We start from the raw sequence: 26353 nt of genomic DNA, 5'->3' as shown, positions 1-26353 counted from the left end.
GAATTTTTGATGTATACTTTCCTGTTCTTGGAATACCCATTAGGAGTCTGTTTTATATTTTACCAGAATTTTGAATATTGTCCATATGCTTGACTTTATATACTGCTTTTAAACTTTTTCCATTTAAAGACATATTCCCATAAAAGTGCATGCTATGGTCTGCTAAATAAATTCTGTACTGTTATGTCCATTTTATTTTATCAGTAATTTCATTGTCTTTCAGAGTAGCGTGAACACTAATACTGCATTATTGGTTTAATTGAAGCATCAGTATTATGCAGTTAAGGTTGTTTCATCTGAAATGAAATTTAAAATATCTTATTAAAGAATATTTGTTATCTAATCTAGTATACTCTTTAATATTAAACTCTCTTTACTTATCAATACTACTATTATTTGATAATACTTATCAAAGTACTTTGATCATTTGATTTTTAATTGATGACCAATGGACTTGATACAAAAATGTACTTTGCTTTATTTTGCTGAAAGAGGTATTTTACATGCCAAAAGACATAAAAGTTTGTTTTCACATTGTGTTATCCATTATATTGAAATGCACAGTTGGGCCCGAGACCTGTAGGGAACACTGTGCATGGCTCTCCTTACTCATGCCAGTCAGACTACGGGAGGGTTTGGGGGGTTGTCCATGTATGGGATTAAGGTCCTATTGGATAAAAGTGTATATATTTTTTAAATCTATTAACTGGCCAAGTTAAATGTTTGTAAATCCTGCTACCAGATTGAATAAAATGTAGCAAATGTGAAAGTTCTAATACATTATACTTTATTATTTTTAAAACTGTTTTTATTAGGAAAGGTAGCGGTAGCCTGGACTTCTTTTAATGTTGCTTAGTACTTCTCATTGTAAGACCTATTTGCTGTTGGATGTCGCTTTGCCAGTCTTCAATAAATTGGACTGACATTTTCTGTGCCAGGTGTTTGTCTGGCTAAATGTCTGAACAGAACAAAGTCAATTAGGAGTTCTCCCCAGTTACTCTTTTTGCTGACAAAAAGAAGAGGAACCCAATCTATATTCACACTGTTAAAATGTCTCCAGCTATATTAAGACATCGTGGCCTATCTTGACTGGCTAAAACAGGTTGAAGCACATTCCATTCTAATGCATTTCACAAGATGTATCCCAGTCTTAAAGTTTTAAATTTGCCACCTGGAGTTAAATTTACATTTTTCTCAGCACTTGGTGTAGAGCAGGGGTGCTCAGCCTCCAGGCCAGATTGGGCTCATGGCACCATTTTCTCCAAGGGTCAAGAAATTCTGCAGGAGAGGAGCAGTGGCACCAATCCCCTACTGCCAAATCTAATCTGTTGGGAATGCCAGGCCCTGAGCACTGGGTAGGATGCCTGAACCCAGCAGGGCTGGGCAGGGACAGAGATGGGTCCCTAGGTCTCAATCCATGTGGGGCAGGGAGAGGGTGGTGGCAGGCCCCAGGGCCTGATCTGGCCTACAAATGGCTCCACATCACTCATCTGGCTCACAGGGCCAAAAGGTTGAGCACCACTGATGTGAAGGGCTTCAGATCAGGTGCTCATTTTAGCAGAGCTGTCCTGCAGTTACTATTCCAGTAGACTCGAAGCACTCGCCTCTGAAAACATGAGTTACTGCTTGTGAATTACCAGAAGTTCAAGATGTGTGGCTGATGGTTTGGAAGAATAGTTACTTAAACCAACTGAGTGTTTTTTTGGGATAGTCCATCCAGATCTATTGTAACCTGCTTTCCTTCTCTGCTACTAGAGTGTTCTTGCTTATCTGGATCCTGCTTTGGTGAAGAAACTGGATAAGTCATTCCAGCCACCCAGTCCTTAATGGTCTTAGCCAAAAAGTGCCAGAAAGCCCCAGTGGACACTGGTACTCAAAATATTCCAGCCTTATGTGCATGGGGCCCATACATGCTAAAATGAAATATATATTGAAAATACCTGAGATGCATTTATAAGAGCCACAATTATGGTGATGTAGGTAGTTACTATGTTGACTGCAGGTTACAATTTGATATACTTCTACAGACATATATGGATCTATTTAGTTCCTACTGAAGTGAGAGAAAAATCATGGGCCGCTTGTAGCACTGTTTTTATGGCATGCCCCTCCCCTCTGCTTATTTGTGAAAAGGCTATATAATATCTTAATTTCAAACTAAATTGATTCTTGAATAACACCTTTTGCATTCTTCAAGTTTATGGCAGACAGGACTTAAGTGTGTTTTTTTCCAAAAAAAAAATTATCTAAATACCCAAGGGGTAGATGCTTATTAAGTATTCATGCACTGGATGACTATGAAGTTCATTGAGTAATTGCCTGTATACATTCCTCTGTCGAGGTCCATGCATCCCACACACTTGAAATCAGATTTTTTTTCAAATAATAGTGTTTGTGATGATGCTTGTGCCAAGTGTATACTTATTTCCTGTAGCAAAGAATATAAAGTGCGAGGCAGCCCTAATCTATGCTTCTTTTATATGTCAGCAGCTGTGAAATAAAACCCTGCAGTAGTTTTGTTTCTCACTACTAGCTGGTTTTAGTTTAAAAGTGTAAAGTTTCTGATTCTATTGACATAGTTTGATTTGGTTAGAAAGGAATACCTTCCTGTTGTGGTGCTCAATCCAGGACCCCTGATGCAAAGGGCATTTCATGTACATAGATCAAAATGGTGGAGTCTAAATGGATAAGGGCTTAAATTTTGCTCGCGTCGTGATGTTCTCATGCCAATAGAAGATGGGCATGTTCACCGTTTCACTATACCTCCACAAGGGATATGCTCTAATGTATGCAAGATTAAGAATAAGATTCTGAGGGTTATGGAGGTAAAGCTAAAGCACTCTTTTCTGGGAAGTTCCATGCAAGCTGTCTGCAGAAAATTCTGTACGGCACCATTCATGCATGATCAATACCCAATGAACGCCGAACATGAGTCCACTCCTCTGCAGTTGAGTTTTTTGCCCTCGCTATTCCTATTGGAAAGCTGTTCCAGAAATTCACTGTTTTAATAGTTAATAAGTATTTTCTAATTTCCAGCTAAAATAATCTATACACTTTAAATTGTTCTCTTCGCCCTGCCCTCTGCCAATTTTATCCTTTTCTATTCTTTAGGTCCCCAATTTTTGTTCTTTTGTTTTTGACTAGTCTAATAATATCCCCCTTAAACTAAGTTGAGCCCAGAAGAACAAGTTTTCATTTTCTCTTGCATGATAGGCTCTCCATTCTCCTGTTTATCCTAAAGGTCCTTCTCTGCATTTGTTCCCGTTTTAATGTACCTTTTTTGTACAGCCACTGGGTTAAGCTTCAGCTGGAATACTGAGTACAATTTTGGCCACCCATGTTCAATGTCAGATATAGCTTTCAATGTACAAACTTCCAAGACATGCTTATATCATATTTGCTTTTTTCATGGTTGCATGAGATGCATGGTTTGTAGTCTATTTCTTGTTGAAGTAATTTCCCATGTTCTTCTTTTTTCTTTCTATCTGAGCCCCAAGTTTATAGTAGAAGTTTTATAAGCCCTACCTGTCATGTTGTATTGTTAAATACTATTACATTTCATCCCTTTCATGGTATCATAGTGCTTAGGGTTGGAAGGGACCTCAACAGATCATCGGGTCTGACCCCCTGCCCCAGGCAGGGATGGGTGCCGGGGTCATATCACCCCAGCCAAATATCTGTCCAGCCTCCTCTTGAAGACCTCCAAGGTAGAAGAGAGTACCACCTCACTTGGAAGCCCATTCCAGAGCCTGGCAGCCCTAACTGTAAAGTAATGTCTCCTGATGTCCAGCCTGAACCTTCTCTAATAATTTGTGGTCGTTATTCCTAGTAACCCCGGGTGGTGCCCGGGGGAACAGAGCCTTCTCCCGTTCTCTCTGGTCCCCGCCTGGAGAGTTTGTAAACAGCCACCAGATCCCCTCTCAGCCTTCTCTTGTGAAGGCTTTCAGGCCCCTTAGCCTCTCTTCGTATGGCCTGCCCCACTGCTCCTTAACCATGCGAGTGGCCCTCCTCTAGACCCTCTCAATGCTAGCCACAGCCCTCTTGAAATGCGGTTCCCAGAACTGGACGCTGTACTCCAACTGTGGCCTGACCAGTGCTGCATAGTAGGGAAGGATCTCCTCCCTGGACCTTCTTGTAATGCATCTGTGGATACACAACAAGGTGCAGTTAGCCGTACTGACCGCTTTCTTGCGTTGGAGGCTCATATTCATCCTGGAGTCAACAGTGAACCCATGTGGGTTGCCCCTGAGCATTACCTCCCCTGCTGGGCCCTTGCAGATGTGCTCCTTAATAATTTTCTCAAAGATCTTCCTAAGGACCGAGGTAAGACTGACTGGCCTATACTTGTCTGGGTCCTCCTTTCTCCCCTTCTTGTAAATGGGGACCACATTGGCCCTTTTCCAATCCTCTGGTACCTGGCCAATACTCCAGTCCTTAAGACCAGCCAGTTTTTGTTGTATGATCCTGATTCTTATTTGTGTTGCTGATTCTCCCCAACTTTGTCATCAGCAGAGTTCATTAGTGTGTTCCTACTTTTTTTGTGCCAATATTACTAATGAAAGTATTAAATAAAATCCGTCCTTGAAGAATTCCTTTAGTAACTCCTGTCAATCTCTCTAATTCCTTTTTTACTTCTCCATTAGCCCAGGGTTATCCAAGTTCTTAGCTGCCTGGGGCTGTACGAACAGGGGCTGCACACTGTGGGGATGATGACCCCCCTGAGCCACCGGCCTTCCCCTTGCTGCAAGCTCCCCTAGGACTGTGTGCATGTGGCTCCAACCCTCACCATTGTACCATGCAAGTTGGTGCACCCTACAGTGCTGCACCACATGTCCCTTTCCCTCCCTTCCCTTCCCCACTGCTATACAGTGTACAGTCTTTTGGCTGTGGGCTCCCCTGCTGCATCCCTCTGTAGTGGTGGGGGACAGGAAGTGAAAGCCAGAGAAATGAGGAAGACCCTGGGTGCAGCAGCAGCCAGAGCAGTGGCCATGGGGAACCCACAATGTAAGTTAGCTGCTTTCAAACTAAAATTAATTCCATCCTAGGTCTCTCATACCACAGTGATAACAAATGGACAATTCCAAAAGGAACTTAAGTGCCTGGCAATCTTGAGCTTCCTTCTGCTCTTCTGTGGCCTGGTGCTTCTTTGCCATAGCAGGTCAAAGTTGTTCTGAGGCCTCAGCAAGGGTCCTGGCCTTATGGAACTTGTAGCCACTCCCCTCTGAGTCACCTGACTCCCACTTCCTCCCCTTCCCCACCCCAGAACTGTGGGTCACAACTCTGATTGATTGTGTTTTCTGCACCTGGGGTCATTTTTATTAAAGGTCTCTCCACTCCTAACAGTCCCTCCAGGGGCCTGGAGCCAGCCTCTTTGGATCGCCTTCTTCAGAAATGGGATAGGGGCCCCATTCCACTTGTATTGCAACCGTTATGTTGACGATTGTGTAGCATCATAACTGTTTATATGGATTTCCCTTGATAGCAGTACGGTTGTTATGTTTATCTATACCTAGAGATTATCAAAGTGGGTGAAATAAGATTTAGCTACAAAAAATGGCACTGAATGGATTCAGGTTCACTCCACATTTGTGGCCTGTCTAGTGAATATCCTGATTTCTGAAAGATGCTGTGTGGCAGCATAGAGTTCAGTGTACACATTCACTTTTTTTTACTTGATGCCAGTTTCTAAGTCAAATGCAAACTGTAATACTGCAGTCTTGTGGTCCTCCCTCCAGAGGCCATAAGTTACCTTCTTCATGGCATTAGGACAACTGCTTGCTAATTACCCAGAGGTAAAATCAATGTGAGCTATTTCTAGGAAGAACTATTTTCATAAATAGTTTTTTGAAATGGTGTTTTCTCATAGATTCCAAGACCTACTTTATCTCCTGGTTGACAAGAGTCTTCTGGTTGATGAAGGAACTGAGTAAAGATTGTGACTGTCCCACTCATTTATTTATTTTATTATAGAAAGTGAGCATTGCAAAAAGGTGCGTCATAAGGATGTTGCTAATCAAAATAATCAGAATTTACATGCACAAGTCTCAAGCAGTCAAACTTGCACTTTTTACGTCTCAGATTGAGTAAAGGGATTCTGTTGGCAGTGGTCCTCTAATAAAGACAATGAAAAAATATATTGACATTTGGGGACAGATATGGGGGTGAAATATAACATTTTATCGTAATATTACCTTGGACATTAGCCATCTCCATCTCCTTATGCGTAAGTAAATATTATAATCAAAATAATTTTCCCAGCCATGGACTGGGTAGGGTGCACATTCTCAAATTATATCACTTTGGGTAGTTTAGGTTTTCTGTAATGTTTTAAATTAGTAAAAAAAAAAATGTAACTTGAGGTAGACTGAATACTTTGGGCAACATATTCCAGTCCTGAGTAAAACTGAATCTTGTAACATAGTTTTCTATTATATTGCAAGCTGGTGAAATGAAATAAACCATGGCACAGTATTTTAATACTAATCCACATACACATTAGATCCGCACTTTGCCTTGGCCTGTTTATATGAATTCTAGCTGAAGAATGAACAAACTTTTCCTTTCATTCCTCCAGCTAGAATTGTGTATATCTAATGGGGAACTTGAACTCTTTTCCTGGAAAGGAATAAGGAATAAGGGGAGAAAGAGATTAAATGAACTTTACTCCTTATAGCAAATAACCCCAAATGGCATTAGCTAGAGGCAAAAAACATACTGAATGTTTTTAATTTTTTTTCTTTAAAAAAAAATCGAGTAATATAGTATCTTATATAGTACATAAATATTTGTGTTCAGGGAATTCAGGATAAATTGATCTCTATATAGCCACATTTTTTATTCCAAATTTATTTGAGCAGGGGACTGAACTAGATGAACGCCTGAGGTCCCTCACAACCCTAAGTGTCTATGAATCTGAGTAACTCAGATATTTTCATAAACTCAGGATTTCTGTAAACAGATGGGAGGGAACTAAACTCAAGAAGGCTGGTAGCTTCTGTTGGTTTCTTCACCTATTTGTCCATCGTATGAGCTTCAAGTTCGATACAGTAGTTTTGGAATAGACATTATTATGGTTACCACAGCACATGTCTCATTGGTAGCAAGCATTGCTTTTCCAGGTGTCAATTAAGCACTGCAAGACGCAGGCAATTTGGCTTATAGTTTCAGGAGACTTGGCTGGAACACCCAATATGTGCTTCTTTCTAAGACCGGATTTTTCTAGTAATGATCTGCTTTCACCTCCTGACAATTGCTCTGTATGATTTTTTTTTTTTTCCCTTGACCTTTTCATTCTCCCATGATTAAAATTGACAGTGGTTTTTATAGCACTGATTCAACACCATCTAGTTTTCTTTTTATATTGCCTTTCTAAAATTGGATAGTCCCTGACCGGTGTGGAGACAGATGGTGACTTTACCTTTGGTTAAGTTCTAGCATTGTACTTAAATGTCTTCAAAGCAGATTTTTTTTGCCTTTGACTTGCTTGCAAATCTAATCTAAAAAATATACAAATTTTTTTATCTTGAATTTAGTGAGGTATAGCCTAAGTAGCTGGAGAAAAGCTATAGGAGACTCAGGGCTGCTTATTTATTTTGGAAATCTTGTTTGACCTCAGCAGTGTCTGACCCTGTTCTCTTCAGGCAGTTGAATATAAAACAGCTTATACAAGTCAGTTTTTATGCATCAAGGTAGTGCTTGTCCTCACCCTCTGCCGTTTCCTTTCCCTAGCTCCTTTTATTTGTTTAAAGTGTGAATCTGGCTTGGCTACGTTTCCCCTTGATGGAGGCACTCCCCTTCTGGACTTCAAAAACTCCTGTTAGGATTTATCAGCCCTTTTGGTTTGGCAGAGCTTTCTTTTAGGGACACTGCTTGGAGAGCATGCATCAAAGCTAAGAGATTATTTCCAGGGGGTATTGATAAATGTAGACTCCTTTTGAGGCTTTAAAAAAGATGATGATATATCTTGACAGCTCTTCTATAGAATTATTTTTCTAGTGTTTCAGATTTTGAATTCAATATACTAGAGGTACTTTTCCATGTGAAATTTTCTATGAAAATGAGAGGGGTTGTTAATCCATACATTGTCCAGAAAAGAGTGGCACTTGTCAGCCTATTGACAAAAGTCCTATAAGTAGAAGTTGGGAGCAGCCAAAAGGGAAAGGCGTAGACTTGATTAGGATGGCATTGTCCTGTTACATACATAGTCTTGTAGCACTCTTGGCTATCTTGTCTAGAACATCAGAGATGTTAGCTTTGTCTACACTGGAATTAGACGTGATTTAGTATGTGTGCAGTATGTGTAGGCCTATCCAGCATGTTCTGCTTGGCTACCAAGTGCAGCGAGGGTATAATAAGTTGTTTCAGTATTGGCAAGCTGCCTGAATAGGTTGTTAAAAGTGTGGCAGAATGATTTCACTGCCATTGATAACCACTTTATTTAACTAAAGCTAAATCAAATATGCCTTCAAAAGCTGAAAGTAAAGCCTTTGATTATACTGTAGACAGCCCACTGAAGAACAAATTAAACTTCAGTCATTGTTAGATTAAAGGCAAGGTGCAGAGTAGCATGTCCCTTTAAGGGACAAGGGCTTGGATCAGCTATCTCTTTTCTTCAGTTGAGAAATGCTCAGATGTTCCCTCTAACGGTCTGAGAGAAAAGATGGAGAGGGGCTGTGGGAAGAGGAAAGGCTCCTGCGCTAGACCCTGAAGCAGGGAACTGAAGCAAATTAACTTTTTTGAAGCAGTAGCTCTGGGTCTGCAAAGAAACTGCCTTGTCTATTCTGCTTAAGTTTTTTGTTTTTTTTTAATGCTGATAATGAGACTGTTTCTTGAAGGACATTTGCATGTGGCAGTGAACTCTTCCTAAACGGCAGAAACAGGGCTGTTGTCTTACACCCAGGCATTTAGCTGCATACACAAGACAAAGACTATTGTAAGAGAAACCTGCACATTAACTGCTAGAGCCGGCATTAAACAAGTCTAGGCCAGGAATAGCCAGAGTTACTCACTCTGGGAGCCATACCCAATCCCCGAAGTTCAAGAGCTGGAGGGGGAAGGAGGGCAGAGTTGCTGAGTGACCCAGGGTGGAGGTGACCCCTACCTGCACCGCCGAGCTGCTCTGGCTTTCCTCGTGGGGAGCATGCCCCGAGGTAAGCAGCACAGCTGCAGCCCCAGAGCCACTGTGGGGGAAATGTGAGCAGGGCTTCAGCCAGTCTCTGGAAAACCTCAAGTACTGTGCCAGCAAGCCACATGCGGCTTGTGAGCCACAATTTAGCCACCGTGGGCCTAGGTATTACCCCAGAAAAAAAGGTGCTACCTTAAACTCTAGTCAAAAGGTGGAAGGTTGTAGAGGCAGACAGAGTGGTGTTCAGTTTAAGCCAATATTATTGCCTAAGCAAAGTAAATTTACATGTTTATTGAAAGAGGAGTAAATTGTTTATAATGTGTCAGTTTTCACCTAATTGGATTTGCAGTTTTTTAACAAATTGACTGGAAATGTTTGTGTGTGTTTTATATTGGAAAGTAACGTATGTCTTATCAATTAATGGTTCATCTCTTCTAGAACCTTATTACACACTCATCATTTGTGAGCAAACTGTTAAGATGCGTCTTTAAAACAGATATTTTTTATCATAACTTTTAACTGTTAAGTTATTTCCTCTTCTAGATCACAGTATTACTAAAAGCTGAACTCATGATCTTCTGTCCCCTCCCCACCATCTTTAATTTTTTTTTCTGGTAAACCATTATGTTAAAGGACAATACTTATTACATACTGCTGTTTGATTTAAAAGATCAAAGCTATTTTCTGAACAGTTTTGATTAACTGTGAAGACTCTTGATGTTCAAAACTAATAAGTATACTAAAGCATTGCCAAGATTAATATGGAGATGACCCTATGCCTATTTTCAGAATTGCAGGGGGGCGAATTCTATCAACAGTCAAGATGCATTTGATAAAAAGCCGAAACAGCAGGGATCCTTTCTGTCAAGCAGCTGAGGAAGTTGTACATGATTTGGATTTAAGGATTAAAAATATTATCAATTCTCAGCATGAAGCCGCGACTGCTAACACCACTGGAATCAGTCCAGCCCGGGTAATAGGCCTCCTTTTGTTCTCCTATTATTTAGCTTTACAAGAAAGCAAAGGTCTTTTTGGTAACTTGAAATATAGTATAATCCTTTTCCAATTACACAGAATACTGTCATTTCCTGTGTAGTGTGGTTCTCTTTGACTTGTTGGAATTCTCTTAAGTACTTCTGAATTGGGAAACTGTTTTCAAAAAGTCGTTTTAACTTCAACTAAATTTCTCACATTAAAATATAAACAATTAAAATATATATAATCCTTCCCAAACAGCACTTTATAACTTTTATCTGCTAGTAATACAAATGCAATTAAACGGTAACTTACATTCTCAGATAAGCTATATTAAGATGTAGTTAAGGTTGAGAATGTATATCAATAATCCGGCATAAAATACATCCAGCATGTGGTCATTCTAGATCTGAGCACTGTAAATGTAGGAAATTCAAAACAGTTACATGCTTGGATTGATTTCAAGTGGCTGTTAAGAAATCAGACAAACTTTCCCATGCCGAAACGATTTCCTTGTAGTGGTATTAAGCAGAAATAATTTGATTATAACCGGGGATCCTGGTTTTCTCTGATTTAAAAAAAAAAACAAACCCAAAAAAACCCAAGTTTCAGATTAAAAAAGTAACCCAAAATCCACATTTTTCCATGATTAAAATGAAAGACCGCTAATCTATAGATGTGTGTGTATATAGTGGTATTTCATTTTAAACACGGGAAAACGTGGATTTTGGCTTACTTTTTTTAAACCAAAAATTGGGGATTTTTTTTTATCAGAGAAAACCAGGATCCCTGATTAAAACTAGGCCTATTTACAACCACAAACTCCAAGTTTTAGGAATTCGCTGTCAAAAAATGTCTAAAGGAATAAAGTCTAGTGTATCATAAAGGACAGAGTTAAGGGTGCTTAGCAATCTCACCCGCTCTTTCCAAGCTTCAATGTATTTGTATTTAGTTATACAACTAAACTAAACTTTATTTCCATTCTTTTGTTTTAGTATAATTAAACCTCAATATAAACTACTCTCATTTTATCCTCAAGTATAACTGTTACAAACCTTGTCTCCATAAGTGTATGTTTATCTGCAGGTTTTATTTTTGTATGTTCTCTGAACAGTGTCAGAATGCTACAATTTAGACACTTCTGTGGATCTGAAGATGTACACTTCAGTCTTATTTTTACTTTAAGGTTTTATATTTTATTAACAGACTTGCCAATATGGCCTGTTTATGTTGTGGTATTCTTTTAGAGGTCAAGGCAACCAGGGTATTTCAGGCAGGTAAGATAGCCAAAATTCTGGCCAGTTTACACACAGACTGGTTTACTAGGATAGCGCAAAGCAGTTAGACTATATATCCTGTTTTCCATCTGCTCTCACCTGTTTTCATTGCCTCCATACATCAGCTTACGTTTCCCTGTACCCCCTCCACTTTTCTTCGTTCCTATCATTCCCATTCCTTGTGCATATGCATTCTATTTTCCTCCACACACCCATGATTCCCTTTGCCTCTTCGTGTGCTTCAAATTTGAAAGTAAATATTTAGGAATAATGTAATTTTTCCTGTTTCTGGATAAATTTACCTCCTTCAGCAAAACTCGTAAAGAATTATATATTCAAAATGCCTGATGTTTCCTATTGTTCTTGCTGGTGTTGATGTCATAGCTGTGTCTGAATGATACCAGTCTCCTGGTTCCCTGTAGAAGAACAGTCTTGGAAGATGGTGGGTGCCCTTCCTATGTTGTTACAAAGTGGAGGATGAATGCTTGGTTTCCTTGAGAATAATGGGAAATAAATGCACTTCTCAAAATGGGCACCTGAGGGCAGCCTGTGACTTCAATAGTTTTTAGAAACCAATGGGGTAGGGCAATTTTTTGTAGAACTTTGTGTAGAAGTACATTATTTTTAGCCTCTGTTGAAGGAGCAGTTTCACTGAAGAATAATTTTAAAGATTGCATGGCAAATATCTATAAAAAACAAAACATTTTATTCTTAGTTTATTTATTTATTTTTTAAATGACCACTATAAAACTCTTATTTATAATGACATTTTTAACTTTTCAGAAAAATAATTCGAGAATCAGAGTAAGTGCTGTTTTGGAAAAGAGATTGCATATTTCATCTGTAAGAGGTTGAAATCTTTCAAGGCAAAAATTCAGATTAATCTTACCTATACAATTGAAACTGGTGCCTTAACAATGTAGTATGGGTTGGAAGACTGTACATCACTCACTTCTGAATCAAATGTACCTGGAAACAGTTAATTTTTAAAAAAATAAATACAGTACAGGGTACTTTTAGCCTATGAATCTTTCCACTAGCTGGGTCTTAGAGATCCTTGTGCTGGAGCAAAATAATTATTCCATGGATCAGTTACTTTCTCTATGCTAAAACCTACATTGACTAATGGGAATTGTCATAATTTGCTTCCTGAGAAATCCATTTTTCTGGCTAAAATATGCTTTGTTGTGGTTTGGATTGACGGATGGGAATTGGAATAGCAGAAGTCATTACTGAGAGCTATTTAATTGATATTTTTAAGGATAGGGAGAAGTGGATTGACACATAACGGACTCTGCTTTAACAAGCATTGAGGTGGGGACTGTTTTTGTTTTGTTTTTTTTAAACTGTTTAGAAAGTGCCTAATGCATATTTTTTTAGTCTGTGCATGGCTGTCATCAAGAGAGCATCTTTCTCCATCAAAATAAAATTCTGTCATGTTACAACATGGTACAGTATGAAAGTCATGATATGGTAATGTAATAATTACATTGGTTGAGAATAAACTATGGAAATTAAATGGTACTAAAATAGGACAATTCTGTAAAACTGTAACAGCCTTAGTTATTAAGAGATTATAACTTATAGTAAATGACTGTTACTATGGTTTCTTGAAGGCTAAATACACTAACTGGTAGAATTAAGTAGAGGGAGACTGGAAATTGTTCTTTTAAAAGAGGTTTAAAAATAATTGATTCTATAAACTCTGCTTATTACTTGTTCTAACTCTCAAAGCAAATTAACTGCAGCTCAGATAAACAAGAAGTCCTGTCTTTTAAAAAAGGCTACCATATATTATGCTTCTGTGCAAGAATATTACTTTTTTGAAGTAGCAAATCTGCAAATCTTGCAGTCCTGTAGTACCTATGAAGTTCAGCATCTGTACTGTTTAACTACAGAACTGAGTACTTCCAGATGTGCTTTGTTTTTGTCTTTGAGGACTTCTCTATTCTTAGGGAAATTTGTGAGGGATTCATTATCTTTGAACCTAGAGATTATTATGCCAAATTATCCCTCTGACATTTTTACCCAACCTTTATCAGTTTTTTAGATTTGTGAAGGTAGTTGGTATTAACTTGTAAGAGGGCATGGTGGACTTCTTCAGAATCTACTTGTGTATTGAGTGCCACAGGACATGCAAGAGGAAAATATTATTTTTCTTTAAATGTGAATTTCTGTAGTGTAGTGCTGTAGGGAAGGAACTTCTAAATGTTACGTCCTGATGTTTAGGCTAGATATATTAAGTTCATGCCTCCAGCTGGCAATGAGCTAGATGACATTACTTGCTTGGGGTAAAGAAGGAACTCTCTTATGAACAAGTTACTCCATAATTGCTGAGAGATTTTTTTTTTTTTTTTTTTTTTTACCTTCCTCTGAAATATCTGGTACAGGACGCTCTTGGTGATGGCCCATTAAAACAGAAAAACTTCTAAACCTTTCTATTTCATGTGCTTATTTTATACTTACTTTTCTATAATAATTTTATTTCCCTTTAGCCAAAATTACATGCCATAAATCATGGCACGGCATACTGTGGCAGAGATACTGTGAAGGCCTTACTAGTTCTTTTGGATGAAGAAGCTGTCAATCCGCCTACTAAAAACAAAGCAGAATTATTATATGATGATGAAAGTTTAACTTCATTTGGAATCACCTCTGTTTTGACACTGTTCAGGTCAGTGCTGAAAGATTCTTAAAATGAAGCTTGTAGTAATTTGTCCCTAGAACAAGAATAATATTCTTGAACAAAACAAAGTACTTAGCAGTGGTGTATTGCATGGGATGGTAGAGAAAATTATTTTTCCCAATATCCAACCTAAACTTCCCTTTCTGTTGCAACTTTAGACCATTGGTCATTGTTTTGTCATCTGTCACTGAGAACAGTCTAGCTTAGGGATAGGCAAACCCCGGCACACTTGCCAATTAGTGGCATGCGGAGACGTTTTCCTCAGCATGCCAGGAGGTGTGCGAGGAAATTGTTTAAAAACTAAATAAATTGTTTTTAAGTTGCTGCTTCAGGCTCTCTGGAGCAGCCACATGTCCCAGCACTGTCGCAGGCACCAGGGGTGGAGTCAGGAGAACACAGGCAGGGATGCCATATGTGTTCTGCTAACCTGTGCCCTGTCCCCAGGCTGCGCCCTCCAGCCCAGCCCCTGGAGGGGAGCTGCAGGTGAGTAAGGCTGGGGCCCAGGCAGGTGCTGTGGAGGGCCACTGCTGGTGGCTCCCAGCTGGCTTGGCCCCAAGTGTTATCCACAGTGGCTGTTCCCAGAGCCCAGGGGCTCCTGCGGCTGGATCTCTGCACCAGGGGCAGCTCTGCCCTGCTCATGCTGTGCCTGGGATGCAGGGTGGCCGAGCTGGGAGCCTCCTGAGCCTGGTATCCTGCCCCGGCCAGGTGGCATCCCCTTGTGGGCAAGTCAGCTGCAGCCAATCCCTGCAGAGCTGTGCAGGCTGGGGCAGGCCCTACATCGAGTACTGCTGAGTGCCCCCACCTGCCCGCTGTGGCCCGAGTCTGTGGAGCCCCGGGGTAGTACCCACTTATCACCCAGCTCCCAGTCTCCTCCAGCTGTCACCTTTGCAATGGCCCAGCCAGGATGGCCTCCCTATGGTGCGTCCCTCCACACCTGCTTCTTCCCATACCGCCTAGACCCTGCCCCAAATGCCTGGCCCCGGTACTGGACACCCTGGTTCTTTCCCCACCCAGGTGGGATGGGATGTCTGTCTGCCGCAGCCCCAGCCGGGCCCTCCTTTCCAGCCCTGGGCCTGGGCTTCCCCCAGTCTGGGACTGCTGGGGAGGGTCTGAGCATCTGAGCCCTGACAGCTGCTTCTGTGGTATCACTGCCTCTGTCCTCCAGACTGCCCTGGACCAGCAGGCCTGAGCCACAGCTGGTAGCAGTGGAGATGTGGGTGGTGAGGGACATACCATCTTTCTCGCTTTCCTTTTTTCTCTTTCTTTCTCTCTCTCCTCATTTTCTTTCTCTCCTTTTTCCCTCTCTTCTCTTTTTATCTTCTCTCTCTCTCTTCCTTTTTTCTTTCTCTTCTTTCTCTCCCCTCTTTCTTCTCTTTTTTTTTTCTCTGTCTCCTTTCTCTCTCTGTCACCAAGTTTAGAATTTTTAGAAAACCTGGTATTTACTGTGTAAAAACAAAACAAAACAACCAAAAAAAATTTACAATTATTAATTATGTTAATATGCAGTACATCCTGCCATGTCTGTGTCATGTCTAACCCCGTCTGCCCCCCCCTCCAGTTTTGTTTTTCTGGCATGCCAGCACTCTGACATCTTACAAAGTAGAAATTGCAGTTTTTTCAGCACTCGGGCAAAAAAAGTTGCCTACCCCTGGTCTATCTCCATCTTTGGAATCACCCTTCAGGTACTTGAAGACTACTATTAAATCCCCTTTTAGTCTTCTCTTCTCTAAACTAAATAAACCCGGTTCCCTCAGCCTCTCAGAAGTCATCTGCCTGAGCCCTAGAACCGTTTTCATTGTTCTCCACTGAACTCTCTCCAACTTGTCCACATACTTTCTATAGTGTGTGTGGGGGCGGGCCGGGAACTGGACACAGTACTCCAGATATGGCCTCACCAGTGCAGAATACAGCGGAATAATTACTTCCCTTTATCTGCTGGTAGTGCTTCTATCCCAGTATGTCCAGTATGCTGTTGGCTTTCTTGGCAACAAAGGCACACTGCTGACTCATATCCATCTTCTTGTCCACTGTAACCCTCAGGCCCTTTTCTGCAGAGCTACTGCCCAGCCAGTCAGCCCCCAGCCTGTACTCATGCATGGGATTGTTCAATCCTAAGTGCAGAACTTTTCACTTGTTCTTGTTGAAGCTCATGAGATTGGAGGATTGGGCACCAAGCAATTTGTCTAGGTCACTCTGAATCTTAGTCCTTCCCTCCAGTGTATATACTTGCACCCCACAGCTTGGTGTCATCCATGAACCTGCCGAGGGTGCAATCCATAGCATCTTCCAGATTGCTAATGAAGATATTGCACAAAACTGGCCCCAGGACTGACTCCTGGGGCACTTCACTTGATACTGGGTGCCAGCTAAACATTGAGCCATTGATTACTACCCACTGAGCCTGACAATCCAGCCAGTTTTATGTCTGCCTTAACAGTCCATTCATCCAACCCATACTTCCTCAGCTTGCTTGCAAGAATGCTGTGGGAGATGGTAAGTCTTGTTAAAATCAAGGTATGCTATGTCCACTGCTCTTCCCACATCCACAGAGCCAGTCTTCTTGTGATAGAAGTCAGTCAGGTTGGTCAGGTATGACTTAGCCTTGGTGAATCCATGCTGACTGTTCCTAATAACCTTCTTCTCCTCTAAGTGTTTAGAAATGGATTTTTTGAGGACCTGATCCATGATTTTTCCAGGGACTGAGATGAGGCTGATTGGTCTGTAATTCCCTGGATTTTCTTTCTTCCCTTTCTTAAAGATGGGCACTATATTTGCCCTTTTCTAATTGTCTGCGATCTCTCCTGATTGCCACATGTTTTCAGAGATAATGGCCAGTGGCTCTGCAATCACATCAGCTGAGTCCCTCAGCATTCTTGCATGCCTTGCATCTGGACCCATGGACTTGTACACATCCAGCTTTTCTAAATAGTCCCTAAGCTGTTTGTTCACTACTGTACCGCCCAGTGCAGTAGACTGGGAGCTGACTGTGTAAAGACCAAGGTAAAAAGGCATCTAGTACTTCAGCCTTTTGCTCATGATCTGTCACTAGGTTTCTTCTACCATTCAGTAAGACCCATATTTTCCCTGACCTTCCTGTTGTTGCTAACATACTTGTAGAAACCCTTCTTGTTACTCTTCATGTCCCTTACTAGCTGCAACTCCAGTTGTGCTTTGGCCTTCCTAACTTCATCCCTGATTGCCCAGGCAATATTCTTGTACTCTTCCCAAGTTATTTGTCCAAACTTCCACTTGTAAGCTTTATTTTTGTGTTTAAGCTCACCAAAGAGTTCTCTGCTAAGCCAAGCTGATTGCTTGCTACATTTGCTATTTTGCACCCCCAGTAAGGTTTCTTTAAAATGCAGTGAGTGCTCCTGGACTCCTTTCCCCCTCCAGCTGGCCTCCCAGGAGATTCTGCCCCTCAGTTCTCTGAGGGAGTCAGTCTGCTTTTCTGAAGTCCAGGGATACTTGGCTGCTCTTTCCTTGTGTCACAATCCTGAACTCAGTCATATCCAGGGATCCTGGTTTTCTCTGATTTAAAAAACCCAACAAAACCCCAATTTTCTGTTTTAAAACAAGTAACCCAAAACCCACATTTTTTCCATGATTAAAATGAAAGACCACTTTACCACCCAGTGCAGTAGACTGAGAGCTGACTGTGTAAAGACCAAGGTAAAAAGGCATTGAGTACTTCAGCCTTTTGCTCACGATCTGTCACTAGGTTCCTTCCACCATTCAGTAAAACCCATACTTTCCCTGACCTTACTCTTGTCGCTAACATACTTGTAGAATACATACATACATCTATGTATTGGTGGTCTTTCATTTTAATCATGGAAAAATGTGGATTTTGGGTTACTTTTTTTAAATCTGAAAATTGGGGATTCTTTTTTTAATCGTAGAAAACCAGGATCCCTGATCTACTCATGGTCACTGCTGCCCAACTTGTGTTCACTTCTACATCCACCACCAGTTCTTCCCTGTTTGTGAGCAGTAGGTCAAGCAGAGCACCATCCCTAGTTGGTCTCTCCAACACTTATACCAGGAAGTTGTCTCCAATGCACTCCAAAAACTTCCTGGTTGCTTGTGCACTGCTGTTTTGCCCTCCCAGCAAATGTCACAGTGATTGAAGTCCCCCATGAAAACTAGGGCCTGTGATCAGGAAACTTCCTCGTGTTGTAATGCATTAATATATTTGAAAAAATTATAGTCAACTTCATTGGTAGATGAGCTGCAGGATGGTGTGGGGCGTCTTAGAAAGGAGAAGAATGTCATGGTTTTCTCAGATGTAGAATCCTTTAGAATCCTCCTACCTGCTGTATGAAAATAGAAAAACAAAATTATTTTAAATCTAATGCATTTAAAGCTGTTTAACTGAGTTATGAGGTATACTTAAGCATAATCTATGAACTGAGACCTGGTTCATGAATTTTCCTCCCTTCTCCCCAGCCCTCATATTTGTATTTATGGATATGGGGTATTAAAGTAGGTAAATTTTAATTTATATTCCTTATTATAAATGTTATCTTTGTTTAGTTGAATCTCAGTAACTCCCAGTGTGAATACTCCTATTCATAATTAAGGTGGTCATCATTTTCTTTACAAATTAAACTAAGCTAGACCTGGTTTATGGTCACTTTAATTCAGAATAAGAGTGGGGCATTAATGTAATCTAATTAATGCAAGTAATTAATAAAAGCCCAAACACTGGAAAAATAAGGAAGCAGATATCAGGGTTATTTTTCAGTTTATTAAATGATATAGAGAGCAATTTCAATAACTCTCCTTGATTATTTGGTAGTGACATTTTTATTCTTTCAGTGCAAAAGCCCAATTTGTCTTTCCATGATTCCTAAATGTCTTGGCAGAGGCAAGCCTTTTGTTTTGCTTAAGTACTTCCTTTTCTAATTGTAAAATACAGTATTTTAAATAATATAATCTCAATAAAATGCTAATACTTTACATAAAATAAGACCGTTTGTTAATTTGAGCTGCTATTTTTGTTTGTTTTACCAGTGTTTATATTCAAAAGAATAATACACTAATTTATTGAAGGAAATGAATCTACTACCCTAAGAGGTTGATGGCTGTAAAAGCTAAAAAATTTCACAAAAACCGAGGTTGGGGAGAGTTCTTTTTTTTTTTCTTTCTTTCCTTCCTTCTAAAAACAAAACAAAAAAGTCTTCATATTCTGCACTTCTGTGGCATGGCTTATGCTAGGGATCTCAATTGCTTTACAGGCATTAACCCTCTTAATAGCGTGCAGTTCAGTAAAAGATGTCTTCATTTTTCCATCTGACTGCAGGTATCTTTTAGGTTTACTTACTGCTTAGGAAAGTAATTAAAAATATTTGATCTACTGTCCAGTCCTGTTTGAGGGTCTTGCATTTAATAGTCATTGGATAGAATGGATGGAAAACAGTGGAGAAGTTTGTCTCACTGGGGGTAAGGCTCTATCTAGCCTAGAATTCAGAACCTCCTCTTTTCCAGAGCAACATCCTTTTCACTTAACCACAACATGCTAGCTTGTTTGCTTTCTCCTGACCCTATATCTACCTCATTTGGCTGCCCTTGGACCAACTTTAAAAGAAGTGCTGGGGAAGGGACTAGACATAATACCATCAAAGTATGTAAATAGAAGAAAAATACTATAAGAGTCTGCCTTTGAACATACTGTATTTTCTTGCATAGTACTCATCCCCAAATAAAATATGCTCCTTATTTTTGAAACGCAGAATGAAGAAAAAAGATCTTTCCTTAAGAACCTCTGCCAAGGGTGGGGGAGAAGAGAAAGTGTCCCTAGCATGCAGCATATGCAGCTTTACTTTTGCTTTTTCCTGTCAGAAGCTTAAGCAGCCAAAGCTGCTATTACCACATTTCCTTGGTTATAATGCATGTCCCAATTTCAATCAACTGAATTTTGGAAAAGAGTATCGTATGCAGGAAAATATGGTAAACTATATGGTGGGAGTGTTACTCGTTGCCACACTAGCTATAGTTATGCCTGTAGGACTGTAATACTATATATTATTAAAAATGCCATTTACTGAAAGATCAGACCCTTATTTTTATTTTATTGCATCAGTATCATTTGCAGAAAAGAAGGGGCACAAGATACAACTAGAGAAATAAGGTCACCTTACTTTTCCTCTCACATTCTGAGTTGCATAAAATTAATAGTTTATCTTAACTACTTCAGTAGTTTGTAAGAATTTTTTGTCTCTCAATATAGGTCTCCGTCTCAGCCTAGGGGATCTTCTCCAAAACCGCTCAGGCAACGTATTAAAAAACTTGAGGAAGAAAGTAAAATTAAGGTGCAGTATGGAAGTGGTCTTTTCTGTAAATATGTCTGTTCATTTGGGTATGTAATACGTGTTATTTCTGCATGTGTTCAGTTCCCTTTGTCTTGGAAAAGGATACAGATTTGTAGAAATAATATTAGTAAAGTTATTGGTTTACATAAGTATTTTATAACTAATCAAGCAACATGATCACATGAGTTTTATCTCCTGAAAGAAGAGCTATCTAAACAAAGACCTAAACGAAAAAGTGACACGAAAAATAAACCCAGCAAAGACGCTAGAAAAGAAGGCTTTAACTTAGTGCAGTGTTTCCCAACCAGTGTGCCACAGCATTTTGGGCTGGAGCCACACCTCCTGCCTGGCTAGAGCTATGCCCCTCCTGCCTGCTGCTGCTGCGGATACAGACAGATGGGGGAGCGTGGCTACAGCAAGGCAGGGGGTATGGCTCCAGCCCAAAATGCCATCTGGCTGGCCATGCTCCCCCCTCCCCAGTTGGTGTCCGGTGTGCCGTGGTGTTTCTTTATTTAGATAAGTGTGCTGCGGGGTGAAAAAGGTTGGGAAATACTGACTTAGTGAATCAAGATGCATTGAATTAATTGATGCATATGTTTAAAAAAAAAAAGAGTACTTATAGTTCCTGTAGACATTCAGGTGAAGGCATGATAGGATCTGGTATATGAGCCACATAGTCAAGCCTCCTGCCATGCCGTGTGTGTGTGTGGCAGGAGGTATGATTGTAGGATCCAGCATTAGATCCTATCATGCCTTATTGTCAGTACAGGGGAAGCCTAGGATCACCATCCTGGATTCCCCCTGCATTGGCAAGTAAAAAGCTCCTGCAGCAGTGAGTCCCATAGCTGACGGGACATGCAGCCACAGCAGTGCCCCACAACTACTGAAACCGAGTCCCACAACTGCGGATTCTGGGTCCGGGCAGTGCCCTATGGCTGCCAGAACCCGGAGTCTGTGGCATTGGGCCTCGTCCCATCAGCTGCAGTGCGCAACTCTCCCTCCCAGCAGTCATGGGGACCCAGAGTCCCACAGTGAAGGGGCACCTGGTGGCTGCCTACAAACTCATCAGGAGAGATCAACAGCAAATAGGGAAAGCCCTATTCTCCCCAGCAGCATCGTGGGTGATGGGGAACAATAGTAATAAGCTGATAGGTTTAGGTTAGAAATCAGGAGGCAATATTTTACGGTTAGGGTGGCCAGAATCTGGAACCAACTTCCTAGGGAAGTAGTCCTCGCCACTACCTTGGGCAAATTCAAAAAGAGGTTAGATGATCACCTGTCTAGGGTCTTGGGAGCCCAACATTCATTCCTGCCTGTGGCAGGGGGTCAGGCTAGATGATCTATTCAGGTCCCTCCTGACCCTAGCTACTATGGAACTGGGACTGTGGGGCATTGCCAGGACCCCATCCCACAGCTGTGGAACTCTGGGTCCTGGCAGCATGGGGTACTGCCAGGAACTACAGTCTGCAGCTGCATGGCACTGTCGAGAGGGAAAATCCTGTCAGGTGTGGGGGGACCCCCCCCCCCGAAAGCTATGGGGTGTCCCCTTCAGCTGCCGGAGCTCCCAGCCACAAGGGCAGACCCTGCTATGCGTGCAAATTAAAGTTGGATAGATACCAACTATAAAGTTATTACACATTTTCCAGTAATAACTATATAACTAGTTGGACCTCTTCAAGGTGCAGTAGTTGATTTGAACATGTAGCTGGTCTCAATTAATTGCACAATTAACCCAGTAATTGCGTGATACATGTAATGTGTAGTGGGGCACCTTAAAACAAAAATACATGTGGATAAATCCTTCTTTTGTTTTTGCATTTCTGCTTGTCTGGGTAGTGTAAAATAGCAATAAAGAAGTTTCACAATATCATTTATGGGTACTTAAAATTTGTTTGGGACATCCAAAAATACTGTCATAAACCAAGATATCTCTGTGACCAAGAAAAATTAGATAAGAGTCTTATGGTATCTTATTCTATTGTCCAGATAAAAATCAAAACTCATAGGCTGTGTACAGACGTTCAAAAAGCCTCAGGCGGAATTGATCTGTTACATGGTTTTCTGTAAACAGTAATTTAGATCAGTAGTGAACAGAACACACATTTGACCTTTGGATGTGGAGGCGAGAGGGGCAAATCTCAGACCGCCATTTTTAAACCAGTCTGTGCGTGCCGAACTTCTGTTCCATTACGTGTATAGACTGATTTTGTGTACTGTTCTTCTGTTCTGTTAGAGGTATAGACCAGGCTCCAACCACTTGTACCAATAAAAGTGTAAAGTCTGTACCTGGCCATAGTTATTGCAAGATATTGTTATCCACATCATTTAGAAGAATGTCTTTAATATTACTGAAAATTTCCATTACATCTGTTTTTTAAAGAATACATTCTATAAGAAGTGTAGAGTTAAGGCTGTTTTTAGGGCTGTGGTAGTACTTCCTAGTATTCTAATTATGTATGGGTGAGAGCTAAATGAAAACTGCTGTCAAGTAGCTTATCAGGTGGATTCTAAAAAGAGGAGGAACAGGTTAAGGATAAACTTAAAAGAAGTTAATTTATCTAGCTTAAAAATCACACTTAGCTAGTTTGAATTAATTGTTGAATGCCCCTGTGTACCTGGCATATTGTTTCTGATTAAGGCATTAATTTACAAGTGTGATAGCCATTCCTGAACAGCTCCATGTAGGGATACTTATCCTGGAACTTCAGTTGTCCAGCAAAAACACAGCATAAATTTAGGCTGAATTTTAGAGCTCATAAGACATCAGACAGAGAAAGGTAGAGACACAGGGTCTTTTGTAGGAGTCTATTTACCTAGACAGGTTGTAGATCCACTGTCCCTGGAAATTTTCAAGAGCAGTTAAGTAGATACTTGACTAGGATGGCTTACTTGGGGATTATTTTATCTTAAGTAGGGGGCTGGACTAGATAACGTCATGTGATCACCTCCAGCACTAACTTCCTATAATCCTTGATCTTTCTGTGAATAAATCAGACTTTCAAAATCTACCTGGTGTCACTGTGGAGTTGTCTATATGGCACAGTACAGTTCTGAGGAGAGAGACCCAAGCTAGCTGGAATTCCAGAAACAGTAGCTATTAGGGGTGTGCAAAGTGGGTCCTATTCGATTCGGATTCGGTCCGAATTGGGGACAGTGATTCGAGTTGATTCGGATCGTGGTCCCTGATTCAATTCAACTGAATCTGAATCTGAAGATTCGATGCTAATTCAGAGAATCAGCCATTTGGACATAGACCCAACTTTAAAAGTTTTTTCTACATACCTTGACGTAGCAGGTGCAGCTTGTGAGTGCTGGGGTGCATGGAGCTCCCCATAGGAATGTGGAGAGGCCTTCCATGTGCTTGGTGGCGAACCCAGAAGTGAATCGGAAGTACTTCTGATCCACTTCTGGGTCTGCTAGGGAGCATGCTGGGGCCCCCTATGCCTCCCTGGCTTGGCAGTTGGCCAGGGGGACCCCAGGTGCCCCCTCCCCTCAGACCCAGGAGGCACCAGTCACCAGGTGTGGGGGGGTGTTGCTTCCCAGCGCATTCCCCAGCAGAGCTGGAAATGGACCAGAAGTGCTTCTGGTCCACTTCTAGGTCTGCTGCCAAATGCTCTGGGAAACCACCCGCGCTTCTGTGGGACACTCCATGCACCCCCAGCATTACAGCACTCATGAGCCACCTGCTACCTAGAGGTATGTAGAAAAAACATTTAAAGTTGTGTCTATGTCCAAATGTCTCCAAATCAATTCGGAGGATTCTGATTTGATTTGGAGAGATTAAAGGGTCCTCTGATTCAGTTTGGATTTGGAGATTCAGCCACCGAATTGGGCTGAATCTCCACTGAATCAAATCAAGGACCAAAGCTTTGCACAGCCCGAGTAGCTATGCAGTAGCATAGTGCTCTACCTAGACAACTATAACCTGCTTCTCTACAGCTCTAACTAACCTGGGAGGAGTGTCATTGTAATGTGGCTATACTGTATTACTGGTTCACTTGGGTATCTCTGCTTAGTCCTTAATTGTGGTCTTTAGACTTATTCTACAGTCATATGGATGATGGCTTCTGAGGGAAATATGAGTCAACTGGCTTTGACATTGACAGACAAAGGAAACAGTGTAAACAGGGAATAAAGCAACCTGAGGACCCAGTCCAGAAGCCAGGTAAATTTTGAAATTATGCCTGAGGGAAATACATGCACTGTGTCGCTCTTTTGGAAGAGGTGTCCAAAGAGAAAAAGGTGCAGCTAATTTGAACTATGGAAATCTACATGTGAAAAAGAACAGTAGAACTGCCCAAGATCAGTTTTTACAGGGCAAATGCACATTAAGTGCCATTCTACTCTGAAAAATGTATGTAAAAGCACCCAAACAGATCTAGTCCCTTTGACTATTGAAAAGCAGTATTTCCTCTAGTGGGGATTAACTTTTTTGTTCTTTGGAATCAGTAGTGCAGCACCAACTTAGCCAAAAGTCATCTGGGTCTGTTTATGATTTGTGGAGCAATAAGGCTGTTAAACCAGAAGTCCTAGCATAGAGTAATTATCATTGCACCCAGGATGTCTCTAGGGGCTTTTATTTATCTGGAGAAGTGCAAGAGAAGCCAAAGCAAGTTCTTCCAAACTATACACCTGTTTATTGGGATATTTTCAATTGGGCAATATTAACAAGAGCAGCTACATACAGCACAAAATACACAAACATAACTCATTGCTGGGTGGAGAGGTCTCAGGGCCCTCACAATCCGTCCCCAAGGTTTGAAGCAAGTTCCACACTTCCACCCCTCTGCCTTTGTGGCGGAGTTTTATACAGTTCAGGTTCAGATTTCTATATTCCCATCCAGTCGTCTGAGGTGAGAATCTTTTGGCCAATTCAGTAGGGAGTAGGGAAATTGTTATGGTCAGTGACCATGTCTCTTTCCTAGAGTCACGTTATTAGCATTGAGTTGATCACTGGCCTGTGCATCTACTTTTAAACCATCCTTCACAATCCAGTTCTCTTGCATGCAAAGTATTGTGATTTAGATTAAATTGCTTCAGGGATCAGAGTGTCTGTGAGGAGGAATGTAGTAACACACCCAGCACAGCAAAGAGAGGTAAGGGGTGTTCAAGACCTCCCCAGCATCTGTTCTTATCTATACTTTTCTATTCCTTTTGAAGTCTGCTTAATTAAACAGATGCAACGGAGGACAGCATTTGCCCTGTGGAATCTATATTAGTGACAACAAATGAACCAAGACAAAGCTTTACTCAAATTTCAGGTTGATTTGGTAGTGTTACATGCAGAAGAAGAAACACATTTTGGTAAAAACAAAACAAACTTGATTTGGAGTAATTGAGTTCATATTGCTATTTTTATTTAGCTTTCAATGTTGATTTGATTCAGCTGAACTATTTAGCCAGGTGTCTGGTTTATGTGATGGAATTCATTTGTCTCTATATATTGCAGGTAGATAAGATAGTGTTCTGGAGTACTGCCGAATTCTCATAAAGATATGCAGATCTTTCTCCCTCTTTCCCTAGGACATTTATGACTTGTGACACAACAGCTGGAAAAGTCCTTTGACCTTAATCCTTTACAGGGAGAGACCTTGATTTATTTTTTTTTAGGGTTTTTTTTTGTGAAGGGTTGTAAATTTTGAAATTCATCTAATAAAGGTAGAATATCAAACATTGTATATTTTGCTCAGCTTCATACTAGATTAACTTTTGTCTGATTTCTTCCTGGGCACTGTCCTGTATTTCACTTTTGACATGGTTCAGTTTGATTGGGAGGCTCAGACTAATGAAAGCGACTTGTAAACAAAGATGTAACTAGCAATTTTAGTGTCGTGAAATGCTGGAGGGGAAGCGTGTACTAAGTAACCTCAGCTGCTGCTGCAATATGGCCTGCCTGGGTACAGTCATTCTAGGATCCCATCTAAATTGGTGTCCAGGGCTGGTGCCCTGCTTACCCTCCCTTAGTTATGCTACTGTATAT

The 26353-nt window shown here is 40.9% G+C and overlaps 1 protein-coding gene across 2 annotated transcripts in view; it reads left to right on the top strand.

The window, feature by feature from the left end:
* Nucleotides 1-26353, top strand: part of PARPBP (PARP1 binding protein) — a 58830-nt gene that overhangs the window by 31048 nt on the left and 1429 nt on the right. For both annotated transcript variants that reach the window (XM_090043233.1, XM_090043232.1), the window contains exons 7-9: nucleotides 9914-10097; nucleotides 13872-14050; nucleotides 20292-20373. In XM_090043233.1, the coding sequence (XP_089899359.1) occupies nucleotides 9914-10097; nucleotides 13872-14050; nucleotides 20292-20373 (445 nt within the window). The remainder of the gene's footprint in view (nucleotides 1-9913; nucleotides 10098-13871; nucleotides 14051-20291; nucleotides 20374-26353) is intronic.

This window comes from Crocodylus siamensis, chromosome 4, assembly GCF_052110815.1.
Source record: "Crocodylus siamensis isolate JL-2025a chromosome 4, ASM5211081v1, whole genome shotgun sequence".
In the NCBI taxonomy this organism is placed as follows: domain Eukaryota; kingdom Metazoa; phylum Chordata; order Crocodylia; family Crocodylidae; genus Crocodylus; species Crocodylus siamensis.
The sequence above is the reverse complement of the archived record's forward strand: the minus strand, read 5'-3'. Positions and strand labels throughout refer to the sequence as shown.